General features: G+C 60.8%; 6 protein-coding genes across 6 annotated transcripts; 3 read left to right on the top strand and 3 right to left on the bottom strand.

The window, feature by feature from the left end:
• The first annotated feature begins 1,650 nt into the window (after positions 1–1,650).
• On the top strand, positions 1,651–3,635 carry THITE_2120001 (uncharacterized protein). The gene is made up of 3 exons (XM_003655802.1): positions 1,651–2,290; positions 2,374–2,562; positions 2,730–3,635. Exons 1-3 carry the CDS (start codon positions 2,165–2,167, stop codon positions 3,477–3,479), a joined length of 1,065 nt encoding a protein of 354 aa, XP_003655850.1. The 5' UTR covers positions 1,651–2,164; the 3' UTR covers positions 3,480–3,635.
• Positions 3,636–4,500: 865 nt separating this feature from the next.
• On the bottom strand, positions 4,501–8,881 carry THITE_2120000 (uncharacterized protein). The gene is made up of 3 exons (XM_003655801.1): positions 5,910–8,881; positions 5,430–5,860; positions 4,501–5,354 (listed from the first exon to the last, which is right to left on the bottom strand). Exons 1-3 carry the CDS (start codon positions 8,493–8,495, stop codon positions 4,814–4,816), a joined length of 3,558 nt encoding a protein of 1,185 aa, XP_003655849.1. The 5' UTR covers positions 8,496–8,881; the 3' UTR covers positions 4,501–4,813.
• An 846-nt stretch (positions 8,882–9,727) lies between these two features.
• THITE_2119994 (uncharacterized protein) lies at positions 9,728–13,219 on the top strand. The gene is made up of 7 exons (XM_003655800.1): positions 9,728–10,106; positions 10,214–10,599; positions 10,669–11,799; positions 11,857–12,189; positions 12,267–12,644; positions 12,761–12,871; positions 13,060–13,219. The coding sequence occupies exons 1-7, from the start codon at positions 9,824–9,826 to the stop codon at positions 13,120–13,122; spliced, it is 2,685 nt and encodes an 894-aa protein (XP_003655848.1). The 5' UTR covers positions 9,728–9,823; the 3' UTR covers positions 13,123–13,219.
• A 1,261-nt stretch (positions 13,220–14,480) lies between these two features.
• Positions 14,481–16,351, bottom strand: THITE_2119993 (uncharacterized protein). Its single transcript, XM_003655799.1, has 2 exons — positions 15,284–16,351; positions 14,481–15,176 (listed from the first exon to the last, which is right to left on the bottom strand). The coding sequence occupies exons 1-2, from the start codon at positions 15,858–15,860 to the stop codon at positions 14,512–14,514; spliced, it is 1,242 nt and encodes a 413-aa protein (XP_003655847.1). The 5' UTR covers positions 15,861–16,351; the 3' UTR covers positions 14,481–14,511.
• A 600-nt stretch (positions 16,352–16,951) lies between these two features.
• THITE_43883 (SIR2 family histone deacetylase-like protein) lies at positions 16,952–18,154 on the top strand (the record flags this gene model as incomplete). The annotated part of the gene is made up of 1 exon (XM_003655798.1): positions 16,952–18,154. The coding sequence occupies one exon, from the start codon at positions 16,952–16,954 to the stop codon at positions 18,152–18,154; it is 1,203 nt and encodes a 400-aa protein (XP_003655846.1).
• Positions 18,155–18,292: 138 nt separating this feature from the next.
• Positions 18,293–18,978, bottom strand: THITE_2119989 (uncharacterized protein). The gene has a single exon (XM_003655797.1). It carries the CDS (start codon positions 18,866–18,868, stop codon positions 18,431–18,433), a length of 438 nt encoding a protein of 145 aa, XP_003655845.1. The 5' UTR covers positions 18,869–18,978; the 3' UTR covers positions 18,293–18,430.
• Positions 18,979–19,038: the final 60 nt, after the last annotated feature.

The raw sequence follows: 19,038 nt of genomic DNA, 5'->3' as shown, positions 1-19,038 counted from the left end.
GTGGTGGGTGGTTTTTTCCGTGGACGGGGAAAAACGAAAAAAGACGGGTTGAACGGACGACGGTTTGGCATGGATGGATGGATGACTAATTGATTGATTGATTGACTGGCGGGTGTTGCTGTGATGTTTGGTTGTGGGACTGGGATTTAGTCATGGCTGCTTCATGTTCCGCCTCTTCGTCGTTGTTGTGTTTGATCGAGTTCTGCGGTAACTACCTACCTGATACCTATATTGGACGTTCTGGGTTGGGCTGGGCAGAGATGAGGGCGGTATCCTGGCGTTTTGGGGCTGTACTTCTGTCTTTCTCTCTTGCTTGTTTTTATGGCTGTTTTTCTGGTTTGGTGTTTTTATGGTTGTTGTTCGGGTTCGGTCTTGTGGCGGGCTTGGGGACGGACGGACGGTGCTTGTGACATCCTCGCAATCGGTGATGGTGGTGGTCTTTATAGTTAGCCTACCACGTCACGGTATCCATGAAGCAAAGGTACACGATTATCATGTCGTTGTGATGTTCTGGGAAGAACAAAAGGGAGTTCGGGAATGGGATGTGGGTTTGGACTACTGCTGCGATATGTTTTGTGTATTTCACCGGGTGTGTCGGGGGACGATGGGATGGATAGATGGATGGATGGGTTGATGGGCTGATAACCCTGGATTTGTTCTCTTATTCTTCTTCCTCCGGGTTTCTTCCCTTCCTTCTTTGTTTGCTCGGTTTCCAAGCTATGTACAATTATCATCGATCGATCGTTGTCGTCGTCCATCCATCCATCTGTGTTTGACCAGCATTTTTACCGTGTGCGCAGTTTGGTGAAGCTTTACCTCTCTTCTGCTAGTGTGTTGTGGCGGGTGGGCGGCTGCGTTGGATATTGGGTTCAGTGGGTGCCCTGGCGTTTGTGTTTGTTGGCTTGGATGGTTTTCATTGTTTGTGGGGTTAGTCAAGGACTTGCAGAGCCGTGTGGTTATCGGTCTAGACATTGTCAGGGTATATCTGCAAACTAACCTATCGAAAAAAAGGAGTCCAAGGACGGTCGCTGGTCCGGCTATCTGGGTGGATAGCGTTGCGAATGTTCTACTAGTACGTTGTTGTTCTGTGTACACTACGGCCGTCATGTGTTGTTGTATTGTGTGTGTTGTGGATGAAACACCGCTGCCCCTTGCCATCTCGTCGTCTTGTCGTTGTCGCGGTTCCTGCGTCAGGCCCGCTGGAGGGTGGACCCTGCTTGGTGCTCAAGCGTTGGTGGGGCTGGGGATCGACGCGGGTGGGGCCCTTGGCGACGTTGAAATTACACTAACTGGCGTTGAAATTACCAAACGATTTGGTTCCCCATCTCTGAATCCAAATGTCAGTGCTCGGTTTGATTCCGCCCGGTCTGCTTCCGTGTCTCTACACAGTACCTTAGTTTCCTAAACATTGCAACAGCAGGCAACAGTGTAAATTCTGCACCCCGGTCTGTTTAAATGTAGGTGTCTAGGCAGTTATCTTACACCACCAGCTTCTTGCACACAGCACAGGGCAAGCGTGTAAGTACAGTGTTGGTACTTCCAACATTGCCCGATTCGGCAGCGCGCTCTATTTTACAGGTACTGTACATACCAAGTAACATCCCGCCCGGCCCACGCGTGTGGTGAGTGGAGCCGATTGTAGGCGCGTCTTCCAACATCGCGATCCAGAAGGGGGTATTCCGTTCGGAATTGGGTTCGTTTTTTCGTTTATTTTCGGGTTCCTGACACGCTGCAGCTGCTTGGCCTTCCTTCAGCAGCTCCGCAGCTCTTTCTCTTTTTTTTGTCGTTCCATATTTTCCTCCCAACTGTCGCCTGCATGTCTGTTTAGACCCCGTCTGCCATTCCTCTATCTCATCAGAGCCTGTCGGCTGCCTGCTGTTTGTGGAAGAGGCACAGGCACACGCGACACACATCAAAGATGAGTGCATCGCCAGCCAAACGCCGCGTGCTCGGCGCCCTCGACCCAAACGCGTGTTCGCCTAAAGCGCGTCACGACACAAAGCAGGTGCCACACAGTCCTATCAAGGCTCACGCAGCCGCGCCCCGCCAGACCGACACGATATCGACTGCGGTCGCTGCCGCCATTGCCCCCGCTGCTCGGCCGTCCTCTCACACGCCCGAGCGCGGCTCCGACTCCAGGAAGCGCTCATCCCCACCCCCCACGATGACTTCACCTGGCGGTGGCAACGGCGTTGGCGACGAGCCCGCGCCGAAGAGACCCTGTCTCGATAGCAGCTGCCAACAGACCCAGCTGCAGTCGCGACCATCAGAGGCCCTTGTCCCCCCCGCGGTGCGCATCCCTCCGCCGCCCTCCATGCCTTCCCTACCCAATCAATCCATCCCTTCCTGCGTGCTAACAAGCGTAACCACTAGTCCCCGCCCTCGTCCGCATCCCCCACCCGCTCGACCCTCACCAGCCAACGGTCCGCCTCTCCCGACAGCTCCTCGCTCTTAGACAACTCCCAGGCCACCGTCCTCACCGAGCCGGACCCCGCAGCACCCGCACCCCCGGCCCCAGCCCCGGCTGCTCCAAGACGTCTGACGCGCGAGCAGGCGAGACAGGTATGCCGATCCCATCCCCCCGCAGCCCTCTCCCATCCAACCCCCCAAAACCCCAATTTCCTTGTCCCATTACCTGCCCAAACATCCCGGTCCCATCCCGGCCCCACCCCGTCTCCGAATAGACCCGAGGCGGACGTGATGCTAACGGACGGCCGTCGGGAGAACAGAGCGCCGAAATCCTCCGCCTGCGCCTCAGCCTTGCTAACTACAAGGTGCGCACGGGCCAGGTCGACGTGCCGCTCGAGCGGCTGGAGGCGCGGCCCGTGGGTCCGAGGCGCGGAGCCGGGCTGCAGCGCAGCTTCGCGCGGGCGGGGAGTTCTTTTTCGGCTAGTTCTTTGTCTTTTGCTCCTCCCCGTCCAGTGGGCCCGGTGGCGGCGGCGACCACGGCGTCAGTGTCGGCTTCGTTCCCACCTCCTGCCGGAGGAGGAGGAGGAGGCCCGCGGAGGACGCCGTTGCCTGGTGCGCCGGTGCGGAGGGGTAGTGGTGCGAATACCGCTGGTGGTGGTGGTGGTGGTGGTGGTGGTGGTGGTGGTGGCGGTGGTGGCGGCGTTCAGCTGGGAAGTGGGGTGAGCCGGGCGCGGGGTGAAGGGCGCGTGGATGGGACAAGACTGGATGAGCGAGAGCACCGCACCCCCTGGTTGCCCCAGCAACAGCAGCAGCGGCAGCAGCAACAACCGGCAGCGGCGCAACCGGAGGAGCGCACAGCTGCAGGTTCAGGTATCAGTACCGCGGTCGAGGCTCAAAGGAGGCAGTCAGTGACCGGCGCCGCGCCGACAGAGCGCGCGGCCGCCACTGGGATGCACTTGCTGTCGCGGGGGAGAAGCCCTGCCGAGGAGCAGGACGACGCTCTGGACAGCGGAGATGACGAGCGCAGGGGAGGCGCCGCCAGCGGGCTGCTCTCCTTGGCGCGGAGCTAGAGGCTTCGGACTAAGAACTGGCCCAAGAAGCCACGCGGCAGCCGGGCGCACGAGGACTAGGTTTGATTTTCGGGTGTGTTGATTTGGATGGGCCGGCTGCGAGGCTCGAAAGCGAGGCACGCTCGTTGTGGAGCAGGCTCTGCTGTTTTTTTAAAAAAAAACTGCGTCTCGAGGAGCACGGGGCGCATATGCGCTGACACAGCTGTTGGCGCCAGTTCTTGAGGCTCAAAGGGCCGTATGTACGTGTAGATGTCTGCGGTGATGTTGCTATGAGCCAGCTAGTGCTGCCGACTACGTACGGAATACTCAGCAATGGACTTTGTACAACGTCGGGACGGCATGATCTCGGCCATGACCATGCGCCGTCGTCTCCTCCCCAGTCCCGTACACACCGAGTATAACGTTCCTACCGTACTGATTGTATGTCCATACCTCCCCTCTGAGCCTTCACAGCATTCCGCACACACCATTACAGATAATGCAGTGCCAACGTCCCCCCTGTTCACCCTCAGCTGCGATCTGCCATGCAACGCAATGCAATGCAACGCAACCCTAACACAGTACCTAACTAGTCTGTCCAACCAACCCCCTCCTCAGACACCAAGCCGCTGCGACCCCTCTGACTAGACCTCGCCTCACCCGAGCTGAACGGACAGCCTGCAGCCTGCGATGCAACGTAGTCCTCAGCCCCATCCCCTCCCCTCCCCGGCTCAGGCTCCAGCTCCAGCTCAGCTGCACAGGACAGGACAAGACAGATCTAACTACGCGAACGCCTTGGTTGAGGCTCGTCCCACACGTGTGAGCTGGAGGGCCCGGCTTGAATGGTCGTGTACATGCATGTACATAAATGGGAGGGATGGTTGACTTATTTCTGGAAATTACGAAACTAGGTGTAACTGCGCGATGTTTGGTTCCCTTTTCCGCGTCGCTCTTCCGATGTTTGGTGGAGTGAGACAGCCGGGGGTTGTGTGTCTTTTTTTTTTTTTTTTTTTTTTTTTTTTTTTTTTTTTTTTTTTTTTTTTGGACTGGTCGTACTGTACATACATGTACTGAAAGTGTTTTGAAAAGGACGGCAGCTTTCGAGTGTGTCGAGTCTCGGTTGGCGAGCCGAGGCAAAAATCGAAGTTTACATAGTAAGATGTTCGTTCTGGAGAAAGTGCACGGTAGGTGGAAGTGGCTGCTCGAGTTTCTAGCCAGGGTGCATCAACAAGTCCATGTCGAGCACTTGACGAAGACCACACGGTGTGCTATGGTCTAGGAGCAGCAACAAAGAAACATTATCGAGCCAGGTTCTGTGCCCAGTAACTCACCCCTCGCAACCTATCCGTAACCCATCACCCCCTTTCACCATGCTCCTTCTCCCACTTCCCCAAAAACTCCTCCAAGTCAACATGCATCCTCAACCCCTTGGCAGCCATCGTCTCCCCGACCGCCCTCAACTCCGACGCACTCAGCACCCCGAGCCCAAACCCCTCCATGTACACCTCCTTGACGCCAGGACAGGCCGCGATGGCCCTGTAGAACACCTCCCTCACCCTCCCCCTCAGCTCCCTGCTGCCGGCGCAGAACCGGACATAGCGCGCCCACAGCTCGGCGCTGCCCCGGCACGCGTCGCTGTCCAGCGCCGCCTCGAACGCCGCGCGCACCGAGTGGGCCGTGCCGACGCGCGCCTCGTGCTGGATGGCGAAGCGCCGCGTGCCGAGCGAGTCGTGGGGCGGCGTGAGGGAGAGGGTGCGCAGCGCGTCGCGCACGGGGTCGTCGATCCGCAGGGCGGGCTGATGGGACCAGGCGAAGAGGGAGAGGAGGAGGGTGTTGGAAGGGAAGAGGCGGATGAAGAGGTGCAGCTGTGTGCGGATGTAGATGGGGCGGTATGGGCTGCGGAAGGGGAGGTTAGTCTCGCTGTTGTTGATAGGAGGAGCAGTTGAAGAAGGGAGGTAGAGGGGGGCTTACCCGTGAGTTGCGTGGTGGTAGAGTAGTCGCGCGGCGGATTGTAACAGGCGTTCGTGTTCCCGTGATTCGCTGAGGGCGCGGGACTCTAGCTCACGGGAGAAGGCGTGGATGCTGTCGAGCGCCGTCGAGATGTTGCCCTGCGTCTCGGCTGCTGGCTCACTGCCTCCTTCGGCGGAGAGGTACTCCAGCAACATCAAACTCTCAGCGTGTTGCGCGGCAACGTCCAGCTGCTTGGAAGACAGCGAGTAGTCCCGTGTGCTGGAGAAGTAGGACCTAGCCTTTAAAAGCAGCGCAGGTGACACAGTCGACCCCTCGAAGCCGCTGTCCGCTGAAGAACACAGACGGGCAAGCGCCGATTCCTTCTGGCCCGCTTCGAGATGAACCCATGCCCAGGTGTTCCAAAGCAGCTGGCTGATGCTGGATGGAGACGACTGCGGATGTGTTAGCGATGTTCTGATGACAGGAACGAACCCGACGTACCGATGCTAGCCCCGTCGCGGACGACAGGACTTTGTAAGCGACGTTGACATTCCCATTCGCCCGTTCGATCAGAGCGTACGAGATGTACAGCCGGATGCTGGAGCTATACTGCTTCAAGAGTCCCTTTGCAACCTTTCTCGCTCCCGCGGGCTCATTTCGCCACTCCATGGCCAGATAGTACTCAGCCAACTGCTCCATTCCCGACTCCTTGACCAAGTGCCTGAGCATGCCCAGAACCCAGCAGTAATCGACCTTCTTGTCGCCTGCGTGGAAATCTGACCACCGGTCAAGGTACCGGAACCACAAATCCCCCGAGAACAGAACGTCGGGCGAGACAGCCATGCTGCCACCCTGCTGGGCAAACTCTGGGTATTTTTTGGAAAGCTCTGGAGCTGCGCCAACATCGTGATCGTCACGGCGTGGATGAATCCCCTGTCCTCTGCCAGCAACAAACGGGTCACCCAGGAGGGCAGCAAACTTGTCCCCAGACAAGCCAGCCGGCGGAAGCCCACAGAAGACAAGGAAGGCATCAGCCAACAGAGGCCTCACGCGCGGCAGCACCGCCGACGGGAACCAGATGAGCAGCTCCTTGATATCCGAGAACAGAACGACCCTGAACGGATCGTCCTCCGTCCCTTCATCGAGCGTCCGGGCCGGCAGACGCGTCCTCGCCGCCGCCTGCTGTTCGACGGCAGCCCAGGCCTCAAAAGGGTCCCCTGTGCGCGGCAGCTCCAGGGGTCTCTCCCTCTTCGCCTCGGGCGGACCGCCAAGAGCCTCCCCTTCCTCAACAAACTTCCCCCAGCCCCTGGCACCCGCCTCTCCCATCCGCGGCACCTCGCTCTCCCAAAATTCCGCAAACGAATCCAATGCTGCTTCCGCACCCATCGATTCCCCCGGAGGCCGGCAGAACGTCAGCTCCAAGACGCCCTGCCACGCCGCCACGGCCAGCTCGGCGAACCCAGCATCCTGCAGCAGCCGTGTCAGCCGTAAGAAGACGTAGACGGCCTCTTCACACAATTGTTCTTCGTCGTCGTCTTCGTCCACCCCTTCCGCACCAGCAACTCGATCCCGCCTCCCCAACCGCCTCCCCAACTCCCTCAACCGCCCCTCCACCAAAGCTCGTATCTCCTCCAGCGTAAACGCCGCCACCCGGCCCATCTCAAAATCGAGCCTTCCCCTCCACAATCCAAACCCACCACCGCCACCACCTTCCTCGCCCCCGGCACCACGACGAGAAGCAACCTTATCCCACTCCGCGCAGAGAACCCTCTCCTCCCACCCCGCCCGCCGCCCCTCCCGCAACAGACCCAGCTGCAGCGCCTCCCTCTCCCGCTGCCACTCCCGCTCCCGACCGCTCCTGTATTGCGACGAGGAGGGGGGAGCGGAAGCGTGCGCCCGCAGCGCCTGGCGGTAGAGGCCTACCTTCAGCTCGGCGAGCGCCTGCTTCTCCTCGCGGGTCTGGGTGCTGTTGTTGTTGGTGGTGGTGCTGCTGCTGCCGCCGTGCTGCTGCTGCTGCTGTTGCTGCTCGCGGAAGAGGGCGTCCTGCAGGGCGATGAGGCGGTGCCAGGCGGGGAGGTCGGCGGGGTGGGTTTGGAGGTGGCGGGTGAGGGCTGTTGCTTCGGTGAGGGTTGCGGTGGGGGGTTGTGGTGGTTGTGGTGGTGGTGGGGACGGAGAGCGGGATGGGGATGAGGATGGGGAGCGGGAGGAGGAGATAGCGGTGGAAGGGCGGGCTTTGCCGTATATGGAGCGGTAATCAGGGGTGGGGGAGAGGGAAGGGTAGTTGTCTTGGTCTCGTTTTCGTTTTCTGGACGGACCGAGGGGGATGAAGTCGTCTGATGCTGGGGGGAGGGATTGGTCTGGGGAGGGCAGGATGCGCTGGGCCTCGGCGCGGTGGAGGGCTGCCATGAGGGCCTTGTCGCGGAAAACCGAGCCGCTGCCGCTGCCTTCGCCGGGGGCCCTGATGCTAAATTGTTCCTGGGCGCCGTCGCGGTGCATGGTCAGGAAGCCGGGCGAGCCCATGACCCTGCCGGCGCCGAAGCGGTAGTAGGCGGGGACCGCGGAGCGGTCATTGGCCCCGTATTGCAGAATCAGCGGATCGCCGCGCGTGTCGAGGACGAAGAGATGGCTGCTCACGGCGGCATCCTTGCGGTCGTGGTTCCTTTCCCCAGACGCGGACTTGGGACTGGTAGGTTGCGGTCCAAGGTGATCACGGTGGTCATCCCGTCCACGCTCCCGCCCGTAGTCCCTTTCTTTGGCCCTCTCCCGGCGTCCCTCTCCGACCCCTTCACTCTCCCGCTCGCGATCCCGATCCCGAGTTCGCTGTCGTTCACGGTCAAAATGACGGCGGCCACGCTCCCGCTCTTCCTCCCGCTCCTGCTCACGATCTCGGTCGCGATGCCGATGCCGATGCCTCTCGTCCCGCCGGTCATCACGCGGGCGGCTCTCGGACCCTCCGTGCACACTCTGGCTGCGTGCCGGCGCCTCTGGCGCCGGCCGGGTGTCAGGTCCCCAATTGGACTCGGGGGAGGGCTGCGGCTTGAAGGATGCGAACTTCGGCACAGCCCGCCGCGCCTTCTCCCGCTCCATTTCCCCGGTCTCCGGTGTCACCTTCTCGAAGCTGCTAGTATGCGAAATTGGCTCCACCTGATCATCATCATCCGTTTGGTCGTCGCAGAGTGCAGTGACGAGGTAGCCCCTTCCAATTTCAGGTCGTGGGTGCCGTCCGAGTCATGCAAACGCGCCAGTCCACAAGCCGCCGTTTTCCGCCGTAATGTGTTTTGGCCAACGTTAGTGAAGGTACCAAGATTTAACTACTGCTTTCCATCTTTAGTTCTGGCCGGCAGCTGTCAAGGCTTGAGCCGCGGGTAGTTTCCGTCGCTGCAACGGTGCCGCCTTCCCCAGGCCGTTCCTGCGCGCATCCTTTGCCGTCTGCAACGCGACCAGCCCCTAAAAAAAGCGGCCAATGGGCACTGTCCCCCGAACTACGGAGTACCCGTGGACCTGTCTGTCTCTTGGCCTATGACATAACCGCCCGCACACAGCAGTCGGGACCCGCTGTCCATCCAATACCTGCGGCCCGGTGCCTGAGACCGGCTCCGGACACTGCTTTGATGACTCGGGCAGTTCCGTTATTGGCACTTATCATTGAAGGATGTGCGCGTCTATTATGTTCGTTCCCCTAGCTGAGGCCGCCATCGCCGACACAGGTTTGCCTCCCATTATCTAGCAGCCCCACAGTGCCGTCTCGCATCGCACAGTACGGAAAACATACGGAGTACGGAATACGCAGCGGGCGAAGCGAAGCTGCCGTGTTCCCCCTCCGGCACAGCGCTGCTCAATGACGCCAGGTGAGACATTCGTGAACTAACCACAGCGGCACGTGGGTGGGGGCACAGCTGGGGATCCCGGCCCATTCACCCCGATGAACCACCAGCCAACGCCGTTCCGAAACCACACATCACATCTCGCCACAGGCACCCCGTCGTCTCCCCGGCTTCATGGCCGCTCTGTCGCGGCGAGGCTAGGTGCGGCCTGTCATTTCTGCGTTGCGCTCTCGTTGTGCTGCGTCGCTGCGCTGTTTCTTCTCTTTTTTACCTCTGACGTTGCACATCCGGAATACAGTAAACAATTCAAGAACTGGCAGACCGGCCGCGCCAGTTAGTGTACAGTACACTTGTTCCACTCGCTTGTTCCTTGGCTTCGAGTGTTCTGTTGGTTTCCGTCCCACCACCGTTGAGCGGAGGCTCCGCTCGAGAGAGGCAAGTAACCAAGGCGTCCTGGGCAGCTGATGGCGCAGTCTAACCACGAGCGTCGGACAGTGACGGCATCTGCACCACTGCAACGACAACCCGGACACGCCTCGAGCCCCCGTGTACCCCCAACCCCGTCCGCCGTCTCGCTCCACGGCCTCCCGCATGCCAGGTCGGAGACACGGGCCTCGGCTGCTCGAGGTAGCCGGCGCCGACGCCCAGGCCAACAACAACGATGTCGAACATCAGAGCCGCTACCTCTCCCTGCCGAGCTCGCCAACCAGCTTCCGCCGACAGCCCGCCACCATGAGCAGAAGACAGTCTAATGCGGAGCCCCCAGACGAGCGCTCGCCGCTCCTGGCCGGCCCGCGAACATCGCACATCCGCATCTCCAGCGCTCACGGATCGCCCCGGATCCCGAATCTCTCGCGCAACCAGAGCTATGCCGGTACGCTCCAAGAACCCCCAAAGTTATACACATCCTCCATGCACTTCGCGGTTCGTTCACATTTGCTAACCAGTCCGTCTCCTCCGCCCCCCTCCGCTTCTTCACAGACAGCGTAAAAAGCCTCCGCCACCACAGCCGCGCCAATTCGTGGGGCCAGCGCCTGATCCAGGCCCTGTCCGACCGCCAGGACTCGTCCATGGCCGACTCCAAGGGCTCCATCTTCCCCGACGACCGTGTCTGGTATGACCAGTTCACGTCGACCGACTGGGTCCACGACAGCATCGCCGACGCCTACCGCGTCAAGGCCCTGCGCAGCCGCAAGGGCTTCTGGGCCCGCGTCTACGTGCTGCTCGACGGCGCCCAGGGCTGGCTGCTGAGCGCCCTGGTCGGCTTCATCGTCGCCGTGTTCGCGTACGTGGTCGACGTGAGCGAGGCCACCGTGTTCGACTTCAAGGACGGCTACTGTGCGAGAGGGTGGCTTATCAGCGAGAAGGTGGGCGTGTAGTCCGGGTATCTTTGCTCTCCCATCCTGCCGCACTTGGGCTAACCCGTGGTATGTCAGAAATGTTGCCCTCATGGCCCTTGCACCGACTGGCGGGACTGGGGCGAGGTCCTGCAAGGGTTTCCGTTCGGCGAGAGGTGGACCGAATACGTCGTGTATATCATGGCCGTCATCACGCTGGCCAGCCTGTCGTGTCTTCTCAGCCTGACCACGAAGACGGTGGTGCCCTCGGCCTACCGCCTGACGACCCTGGATGAGAACCTGGCCGCCGAGGCTGCCGCTCCGCCGCCAGAAAACGAGGCGGAAGGGCCAGACGTCAGCCCTCGCCGGGCGCGAGAGAAGCCCGCCGCCCCGCCCATGATCTACTATTCGGCCGCCGGCAGCGGTGTTGCCGAGGTGCGAGTCATCCTCAGCGGCTTCGTGCTGCACGGCTTCCTGGGTCTCAAGACGCTCGTCGTCAAGACTATCAGTCTCGTCCTGAGCGTCGGGTCTGGTCTGAGCCTCGGCAAGGAGGGGCCCTATGTCCACATCGCCACCTGCGTCGGCAACATCGCCTGCCGCCTCTTCGCCAAGTACGACCGCAATGACGCCAAGAGACGCGAGATTCTCTCGGCGGCCGCTGCGGCCGGCGTTGCTGTCGCCTTCGGCGCCCCGCTCGGCGGCGTGCTCTTCGGTCTCGAGGAGGTCGCCTACTTCTTCCCCGCGAAGACGCTCTTCCGGACCTTCTTCTGCTGCATCACTGCCGCGCTGACGCTCAAGTTTCTGAATCCCTACGGCACCCACAAGATCGTCATGTTCCAGGTGCGGTACCTGGTGGACTGGGAGTACTTTGAGATCCTCAGCTTCATCCTGGTCGGTGTCTTCGGCGGCGCTGCGGGCGCTCTGTTCATCAAGGCGTCGAGACAGTGGGCCAAGACGTTCCGCCGCATCCCCGCCATCAAGGCGTATCCCCTGCTCGAGGTTGTGCTGGTCGCACTGGTCACCGGCTTGGTCGGGTACTGGAACGTCCTGACCAAGCTGCCCGTGGCCAAGCTGCTGTACAACCTCGCGGCGCCGTGCGATGACCGGGATAACAACCTGGACGACCTGGGCTTGTGTCCGGAGGAGATCGGCGACATACCCCCGATTCTATACAACTTGTTCACCGCCTTCTTGATCAAAGGGCTGCTGACCATCATCACGTTTGGGATCGTGAGTTCTGGGCTTATCGCTTGGCGTGGTATCGTCAGGTACTAACCAACAGAATAGAAAGTGCCAGCTGGCATCTACGTCCCGTCCATGGTCGTCGGCGGTCTCATGGGCCGTTTGATCGGACACGTCGTGCAGTGGGTGGTCATGGCCACGCCGGACTGGGGAATCTGGGGCACCTGCGCCAAGATGCCGAATGCCACCTGCATCCAGCCCGGCGTGTACGGCCTGATCGCCGCCGGGTCCACCATGTGTGGCGTGACCCGGCTCTCGGTTACGCTGGCCGTCATCCTCTTCGAGCTCACCGGCAGCCTCGACTACGTGCTGCCCTTCTCATTAGCCATCCTCGTTGCCAAGTGGACGGCCGACGCCATCGAGCCGCTCAGCATCTACGTAGGTCCCCGCATCTCTGGCCCTGGGCCCCCTCCCTTCCTTTCACCGAGTCGGACTGACCCCGATCTTCCGTCCAGGATCTCCTCACGGAGATGAACTCGTACCCGTACCTCAACAACAAGCACAAGCCCATCTTCACGTCGGACCTCGCCGACATCGTGCCGCGCGTGCGCAAGGAGCGCATCATCGACATCACCAACTCGCCCGTCGTGCCCGCCCCCAGCCTGCGCACCAAGCTCGAGCTGCTGCACCGCGCCGGCGAGCTCGACGGCGGCCTGCCCATCGTGCGCGACGGCATCCTGGTCGGCCTGATCCCGGCCCCGGACCTCGAGTACGCGCTCGACAACCTGCGCGACGAGGCCTCCAGCCTGTGCCTGATGGCCCCCGTGCCCAGCATCGACGACTCGGACGACGGCGCGCCCGACCCGACTGATTTCACGCCGTATATCGATCCTGTGCGTGTTTATTATTTACCCCTCCCCCCCTTTCCCTCCCCTTGTATGCTTATATTTGCTCGGTCGATGGCTGGTTTTGCTGACGATTGTTTGCCTTGTGTTTCTTTCTTTGCCAGGCACCCGTTGCGCTGGATATCAGGTCGCCCATGGACCTGGTGTACGAGTGCTTTGTCAAGCTGGGGCTCCGGTATATCTGCGTGTTGCGCGACGGGCGGTATGCCGGCATGGTGAGTTTCCCCTTCGCTGCGCTCCTAGTTTCCCCCCTTTTTTTCCCTCTTCCATCTTTCCTTCTTTCCCTCTTAGGCCCCCCCTACTCTCCCGTCCACTCCACTCCGGCCAGACCCCGTGAGGGATAGAAAGTGCCTGCATCTTTTTTTCTCGGAAAACTGGTGACTGACTGACGATGCGCAAACAGACGCATAAAAAGACCTTTGTCAAGTACATGCGTGAGATGGAAAAGAGGGAAGGGCATGTGTGAGTGGGTGCTGCCTCCCCCCACCTCCCTCCATACGAGGGAGGGAAGAAATCGGAGATGGGAAGGCGCATTTTTTTTTTTTTTTTCCTTTTCTGCTGCTCAGAGCTGTGATTTGGGAATGCAACAGCGCATTCATCCATCCATCCGTCCGTCATCTTGCATAATAGATTTGACAAGCTGTCAAGCTGTCTTTTCATTACCCTTCTTTCTTTCTTTCTGTCTCTTTACCCGTGTTCTGGTGGCATAGCATATCATGGCATGGCATGGTGTGGTATGGTGTGGCTTGAGTCGGGCTCTCTCGCACAGGATACGTTAGTTTTACCATAGCGAGGCAGACAGGCAGGCAGGCAGGCAGGCAGGCGGTGTTTTGCAGGACTGGGCGGCGGCGTCGGGGATCTCGGGGTGGCGTGGATTGGATGGCATCAGTGGCATCAGATCGGAGCGCTATTCTCATTGTGCCTGCCTTACTTATGTGTCCTTTGCTTCGTACTTGATTGCTTGCGTTTTCCGTTTGTGTAGAAAGATGGCTGAGGGGAGGTTGTTGATTTCTGCGGTGTCTGGGTGGGTGGTTGTTTGTTTAATTATGCAGGGGCGGCGGCAAGTGTTGATGTAGCAGATGGGATGGCTTTTTCTACTTAGGGGCTGGGAGGGAGATGGGGGATGATACCACGCAGCATTGTTGTGCCAGTTTGTGTTTCCTTGAATATGCATCTGGGTGTCTGTGAGGGTTTGAGATCATCTACACCGTACACCTATTCTACAGGGCGCAATACACTTGAGGATAAGTCATCTATCTCTCTGCGAGGGAGAATGGGATCGTGAGATGCGATGCATGTCGGCAGGGAAGTTGATATGTGTGCTCGGCGGGTTTGACTGATGATACGCTGCGATGCTTGCGCAAGCTGCTTTCTTACCTAGCTGCTAAGGTAGGTTGAGTTTGCATGTGTCTGATTCCGGCTGAAGATGGGTGGTTTTTGGGAACATGTGTCAGAGGCATATCAACGGTAGAATATGGGCATCTTGAGCATCACGGCGGAGCTTGTACCCGTGCCTGCTGCGGTGTACATCCCTGGGTGTTACCTCACGATCAGACCCTAATTCACGGTCTCAACCACCATGACAACAATTTTGCCTCATCTTATCAGAATTGCCATATACTCGTGGCAACCGTTGGGCCACTGGCTCAGCTGTCTTGCTGCGGCGGGTATGTTCGTGGGTATTGGAGTAAGCTATGGTACATGAATTTTTCAGCGTGGAAGACCAAGTCCCCCTCCGCGTCCAGGAACGCTGTCCCGAGGTTTACCAACGCTATCCTCATACAGGCTAGCTAAGCAAAAACCGAAGCCTGAATGCAGCGCGGCTGGCTGCTATGCCCAGCCGACATCGGGGCCTTCATTTCGACTTTCGATCCTCGTGATGGTGGTGGTGGTGATCGTGGTGGTGATCGTGGTGATCGTGATCCAGCCCATTGTTCTCCTCCTCCGGCTCGGGACTCGAGCGCGGGCTGACGTCCGCGGGGATGAACTCGTCGAACCGGTCCGGCGCGGCGGCCGCCGCCGCCGTGCTGGGCACGAACCTGACGCGCACCCTCCTCACGCCGCGCACCTTGGCGCCGACGCGGGTCCGCACGGCCTCCTCGACACCGCGCACGTCCTCGACCGTCCACAGGCTCGGCACGGCCAGCTCCAGGTCGACGAGGTAGTTCTGGCCGGACTTGACGCCGGTGACGTCGCGCAGCTGGACCTCGCGGCCGCGGCCCTGCGCGACGTCGTCGGCCAGCGCCTTGGCGACCTGGCGCGAGACGGCCGCGCGCACCTCGGCGTCGATGGACCGGTCTGCCAGCTCGTACAGCGCCGAGAGCGTGTTGTTGAAGCCGGCGCGGATGACCAGCAGGGAGATGAACAGGCCGCCGACCGGGTCCAGCCAGGTGGCGTCGTGCAGCAGGTTGGCGCCGAGGATGGCCAGCAGGGCGACGATGCCGGTGAGCGAGTCGACGCGGTGGTGGACCGCGTTGGACGCGAGCACGGAAGATTTGCGCTCGCGGGCTACTTTCATGGCTGGGAGGGAAGTATCGTGTTAGCTGGGCGGCGGTGGAGGAGGAAGAGGGGCGAGTTGCAAGGGAACGGAGAGGGAAAGGGAAAGGACGGGCGTAGAGGCCGCTTACTAGCATGGTATAGCCACTCCTTGATTGCCACCGTCCCCGCTGCTAGCCACGCGGCATGCAAGCTCGGGGCGCCCACACCGTGCCCATGCAGGTGTCCGTGGTGGTGGTGGCCGTGACTGTGTCCGTGGCCGTGCTCGAGCAGCTCGGCGGCGGCGGCCGGGTCGAGGAAGAAGTGGGCGTACAGCGACTCGCAGCTGCTCATGCACATGAACAGGCCGCCGAACAGCAGCATGCTCGACACGCCCAGCGAGCCCAGGCTCTCGATCTTGCCGAAGCCCTGCGGGAAGTTCTCGGTGGGCGGGCGCAGGCTCCACGAGACGGTGGCCAGCGTCAGGACGTCGGAGGCGAGGTCGGTCAGCGAGTGCCACGCGTCGGCGATCATCGACTGCGAATTGAAGACGTAGCCGCCGGCGGCCTTGACGACGGTCATGCCCAGGTTGGAGTACAGGCCGATGCGCGTGATGCGCACGCCGGCGTCTTTTTTGTTTTGCGAGGTGAGGTACACGTTGTCGTGATGGTGGTGATGGTGGTGGCCATGGCCGGCGTGGCCCCGAGTTTGTTGCGTCCCCGTCCCCATGATGCGGCCGAGGGGGGAGAATAGCCTTGTTCTCGTTCTTGCAGGTGAGCTCTGGGTGGCTGTTGTTATCGTCGTCCTCGTCGTCTTTGTCGTCGTCGCAGACGGAGAGGAACAAGAAAGAGCGGATGGCGGCGGTGGTGGATGTAACGAGCGTTGCAGCCGGTTTGTGAATGCTCGAGAGGGAGAGAATGTCTGGAAGATGCGCACGGCATCGAGCTGTGCAAGTTGTGGGTGAGGTGTCCCCGAATGGCTAAATACGGAGGAGGAGGAGGGTTGGCTCCGTGCCCGTCCTGCGCCGGGATAGAGGGGATGGGGCCCTGACGCGGCTGATGTCGCACGCAGCCGCGCCAGCCCAGGGCCCGGGTTGCGCCTGCACCCCAGCGGAGGCATCAAAATGAACGAAGGCGGCGGGCACCTAGTTAATTGGGGTAAAGATTTCAAGTTGACGGGAACGGGGGAGACTGCGAAATGCAGCTGAGGCGACAGAAAGGGACGCGTCAGGGGCGCAGGCCGTTAACGTTCGTCTGCATGGAGTCGGTGCTCTGAGGTATGAACAAGGACAGAGAATTTTCCAGGCCCAGAGAATATAATGTTAGTTAACTTTAACTACGGGTGACAGAATCGAACAGCCGTTGAGGTGAAGCCCGCACGTCACCAGGCGGCGGCTGTAAGGGGTAGGTAAGCACGCTGCCCTGTAAGTTAGTGGGCACATCCGCTCGGCTCGCCAGCACCCGACATCGCACCACTTCCCACAGATGCTTCCATGAACCTGGGACCTGAATGGCGCACTGTTGGAATCTTTTGGACAGGACAGGGGTCCAAGAATTCCAATTGCTGCCACCGCAAGAACCAATTGAGCCGAGAGTCATGTGGGGCATCGGAGCACCCACCCCCCGGGCCGCCGCCGCCACTTCTCGGAGCCGTTGATGACGAAGCACCTTCTTCGGTTCGTCTCGGCCCACCTCCGAAACAGCGAAAGGGCGAACGATCAGCACAGCAGCGCAAACGCATCCATGATTACTTAGGTAATCCGTTACACACTGACTTATTCAATTTTACGGGAATCACTTCATAGAAAGGAAGCACAAAAAATGAACAAGCCGCTCATGCGCATTCCCTACACGGAGCTGTTCCCTCCTCCCGCGACGATCCCCCACACAGCCCGCTCCCTGCCCGGCGCCGTAGCAGCCCTGCAGGAGTTCTTCCACGCCCCGCCGCCGCGGGACCTGCCCCGGTCGACCGTCGTGCTCACCGGCGCGGGCCTCTCGGTGGCGAGCGGCCTGGCCGACTACCGCGGCGCCAACGGCACCTACCGCGTCAACAAGACGTACCGCCCCATCTACTACCACGAGTTCCTGGCCAGCCACGAGGCCCGCAAGCGCTACTGGGCCCGGAGCTTCCTGGGCTGGACGACGCTGCGCAGCGCGGCGCCCAACGCCGGCCACTACGCCGTGCGCGACCTCGGCCGCCTCGGCCTCGTGTCGCGCGTCATCACCCAGAACGTGGACTCGTTCCACCCGCGCGCGCACCCCGACATCCCGACGCTCGAGCTGCACGGCTACCTGCGGTCGACCGTGTGCACCTCGTGCTGGAACGAGTTCCCCCGGGATGTGTTCCAGGGCGAGCTGGCAAGGCTGAACCCGGTGTGGGACGCGTTCCTGCGCGAGGCGATCGCCAGCGGCGCGCTCGCGACGGAGGACCCGCATGAGAAGCGCGCGCGGGGCATCCGGCTGAACCCGGACGGCGACGTCGAGCTGCCGGAGGCGCCGTACACGACGTTCCGGTACCCCGCGTGTCCGAAATGCCTGAGCAGTCCGCCGATGCTGGCCGATGGGAGAAGGGGGACGGTTGAGGTCGACGGCGACGGGGCCTGGAGTCCGACGAGCAACGCCGGAATTCTCAAGCCCGCGGTGGTCATGTTCGGCGAGAGCATTGCGAACGGGGTCAAGCAGGCTGCGGAAGACGCCATCGACGGCGCTGGGAGGCTCTTGGTGCTCGCCACGTCTTTGGCGACGTATTCCGCGTGGAGGCTGGCAAAGCGTGCAAAAGATAGGGGGATGCCGATCGCTATTGTAAATATCGGCGGCGTCCGGGGCGAGGATGCCTTCTTTGCAGACTTGGACCCCAGCCAGAAAGGAGGCCAGGGGGTGAGAGTGGAGATGTCCACCGACAGCTTACTGCCGGCTGTGGTCCACGAGCTGCGACAGCCCGCGTTCCGCAGCGCGCCCGCTCTGGCTGATACTTCGTCACCCGACCGGAACGAGGCGGCAGTTTTTAAGAACATGTTACAATAGAATCATGCATGATACCCTCGTACCCCCGTCGTCGCTCCCGCAGGAGGTGTGTATTCAGTAAAATCCCTTGCTAGCGAGAGTGCTCTGTGCCAGCGCACTGGCTGTCTGGGGCGGAGGAGTAGCATCGGTATCGGCCTTGGGGCTCGGCGCCGGGGTCGGCTCTGCTTGCTTCTTCCGCGGGCTCTTCATCGCTTCTTCGCGCTCGATTTCTTTCAGAACTGTGGCGTCCATCAGCACTCCTGCGTTGTCCGCCGTAACCACGTTTCTCGGTGGCTGCTAACCTTCCTCCCACGCCAGCTCCTTCTCAGGGTCGCCCGTGCCCAGGACCTGCTCCACATCCACCTTCTCGCCTCTCTGCAGCTTCTCCACCACCTCGCGGAGCAGCCCGATCCTAACGTCGGACTGGCGCATGAAGGTCGCAAAGTTCTTCTTGAGCGCGATCATCTGGATGGACATGGACCCAATAAACAAAAAGATAAAGATGAAGAACGTGGCTGGGTTCCAGCCCTGCTGCGTTTTGCGCTTCTTTTTGGGGTCGGTCGCCGGTCGAGACCGCAGGGGCTTCGGCACAAGAGACTTCCAGAAGGACGGCTCGGCCACGGAAGCGATGGGGCGCACACTCAAGGGAAGGGGGGATCCCAACGATCTCTCGAGGAACAATGGCTGGCGCAATGCGGCCGCGAAAGCCGCTCGCCGGAGCACGACACGCGACATATCGGCCGACCTGGTGACCGCGATTTTGGCAGTGCTGAAGAGGATGGTCGTCGTTGGGGAACTGGGGAAATGCGGGACCCGCCGAAGTCTTGCACATGCGAAGAAACGAGCAACTGCCGTGTTCGAGGTTCCGGCAGGCAATCCACTGCAAGAAGTGGAGTCTCGGCACG

Source organism: Thermothielavioides terrestris, chromosome 4 (genome assembly GCF_000226115.1).
Source record: "Thermothielavioides terrestris NRRL 8126 chromosome 4, complete sequence".
NCBI lineage: Eukaryota > Fungi > Ascomycota > Sordariomycetes > Sordariales > Chaetomiaceae > Thermothielavioides > Thermothielavioides terrestris.
Note: the sequence above shows the minus strand (reverse complement) of the source record. Positions and strands in the feature narration are given on the sequence as shown.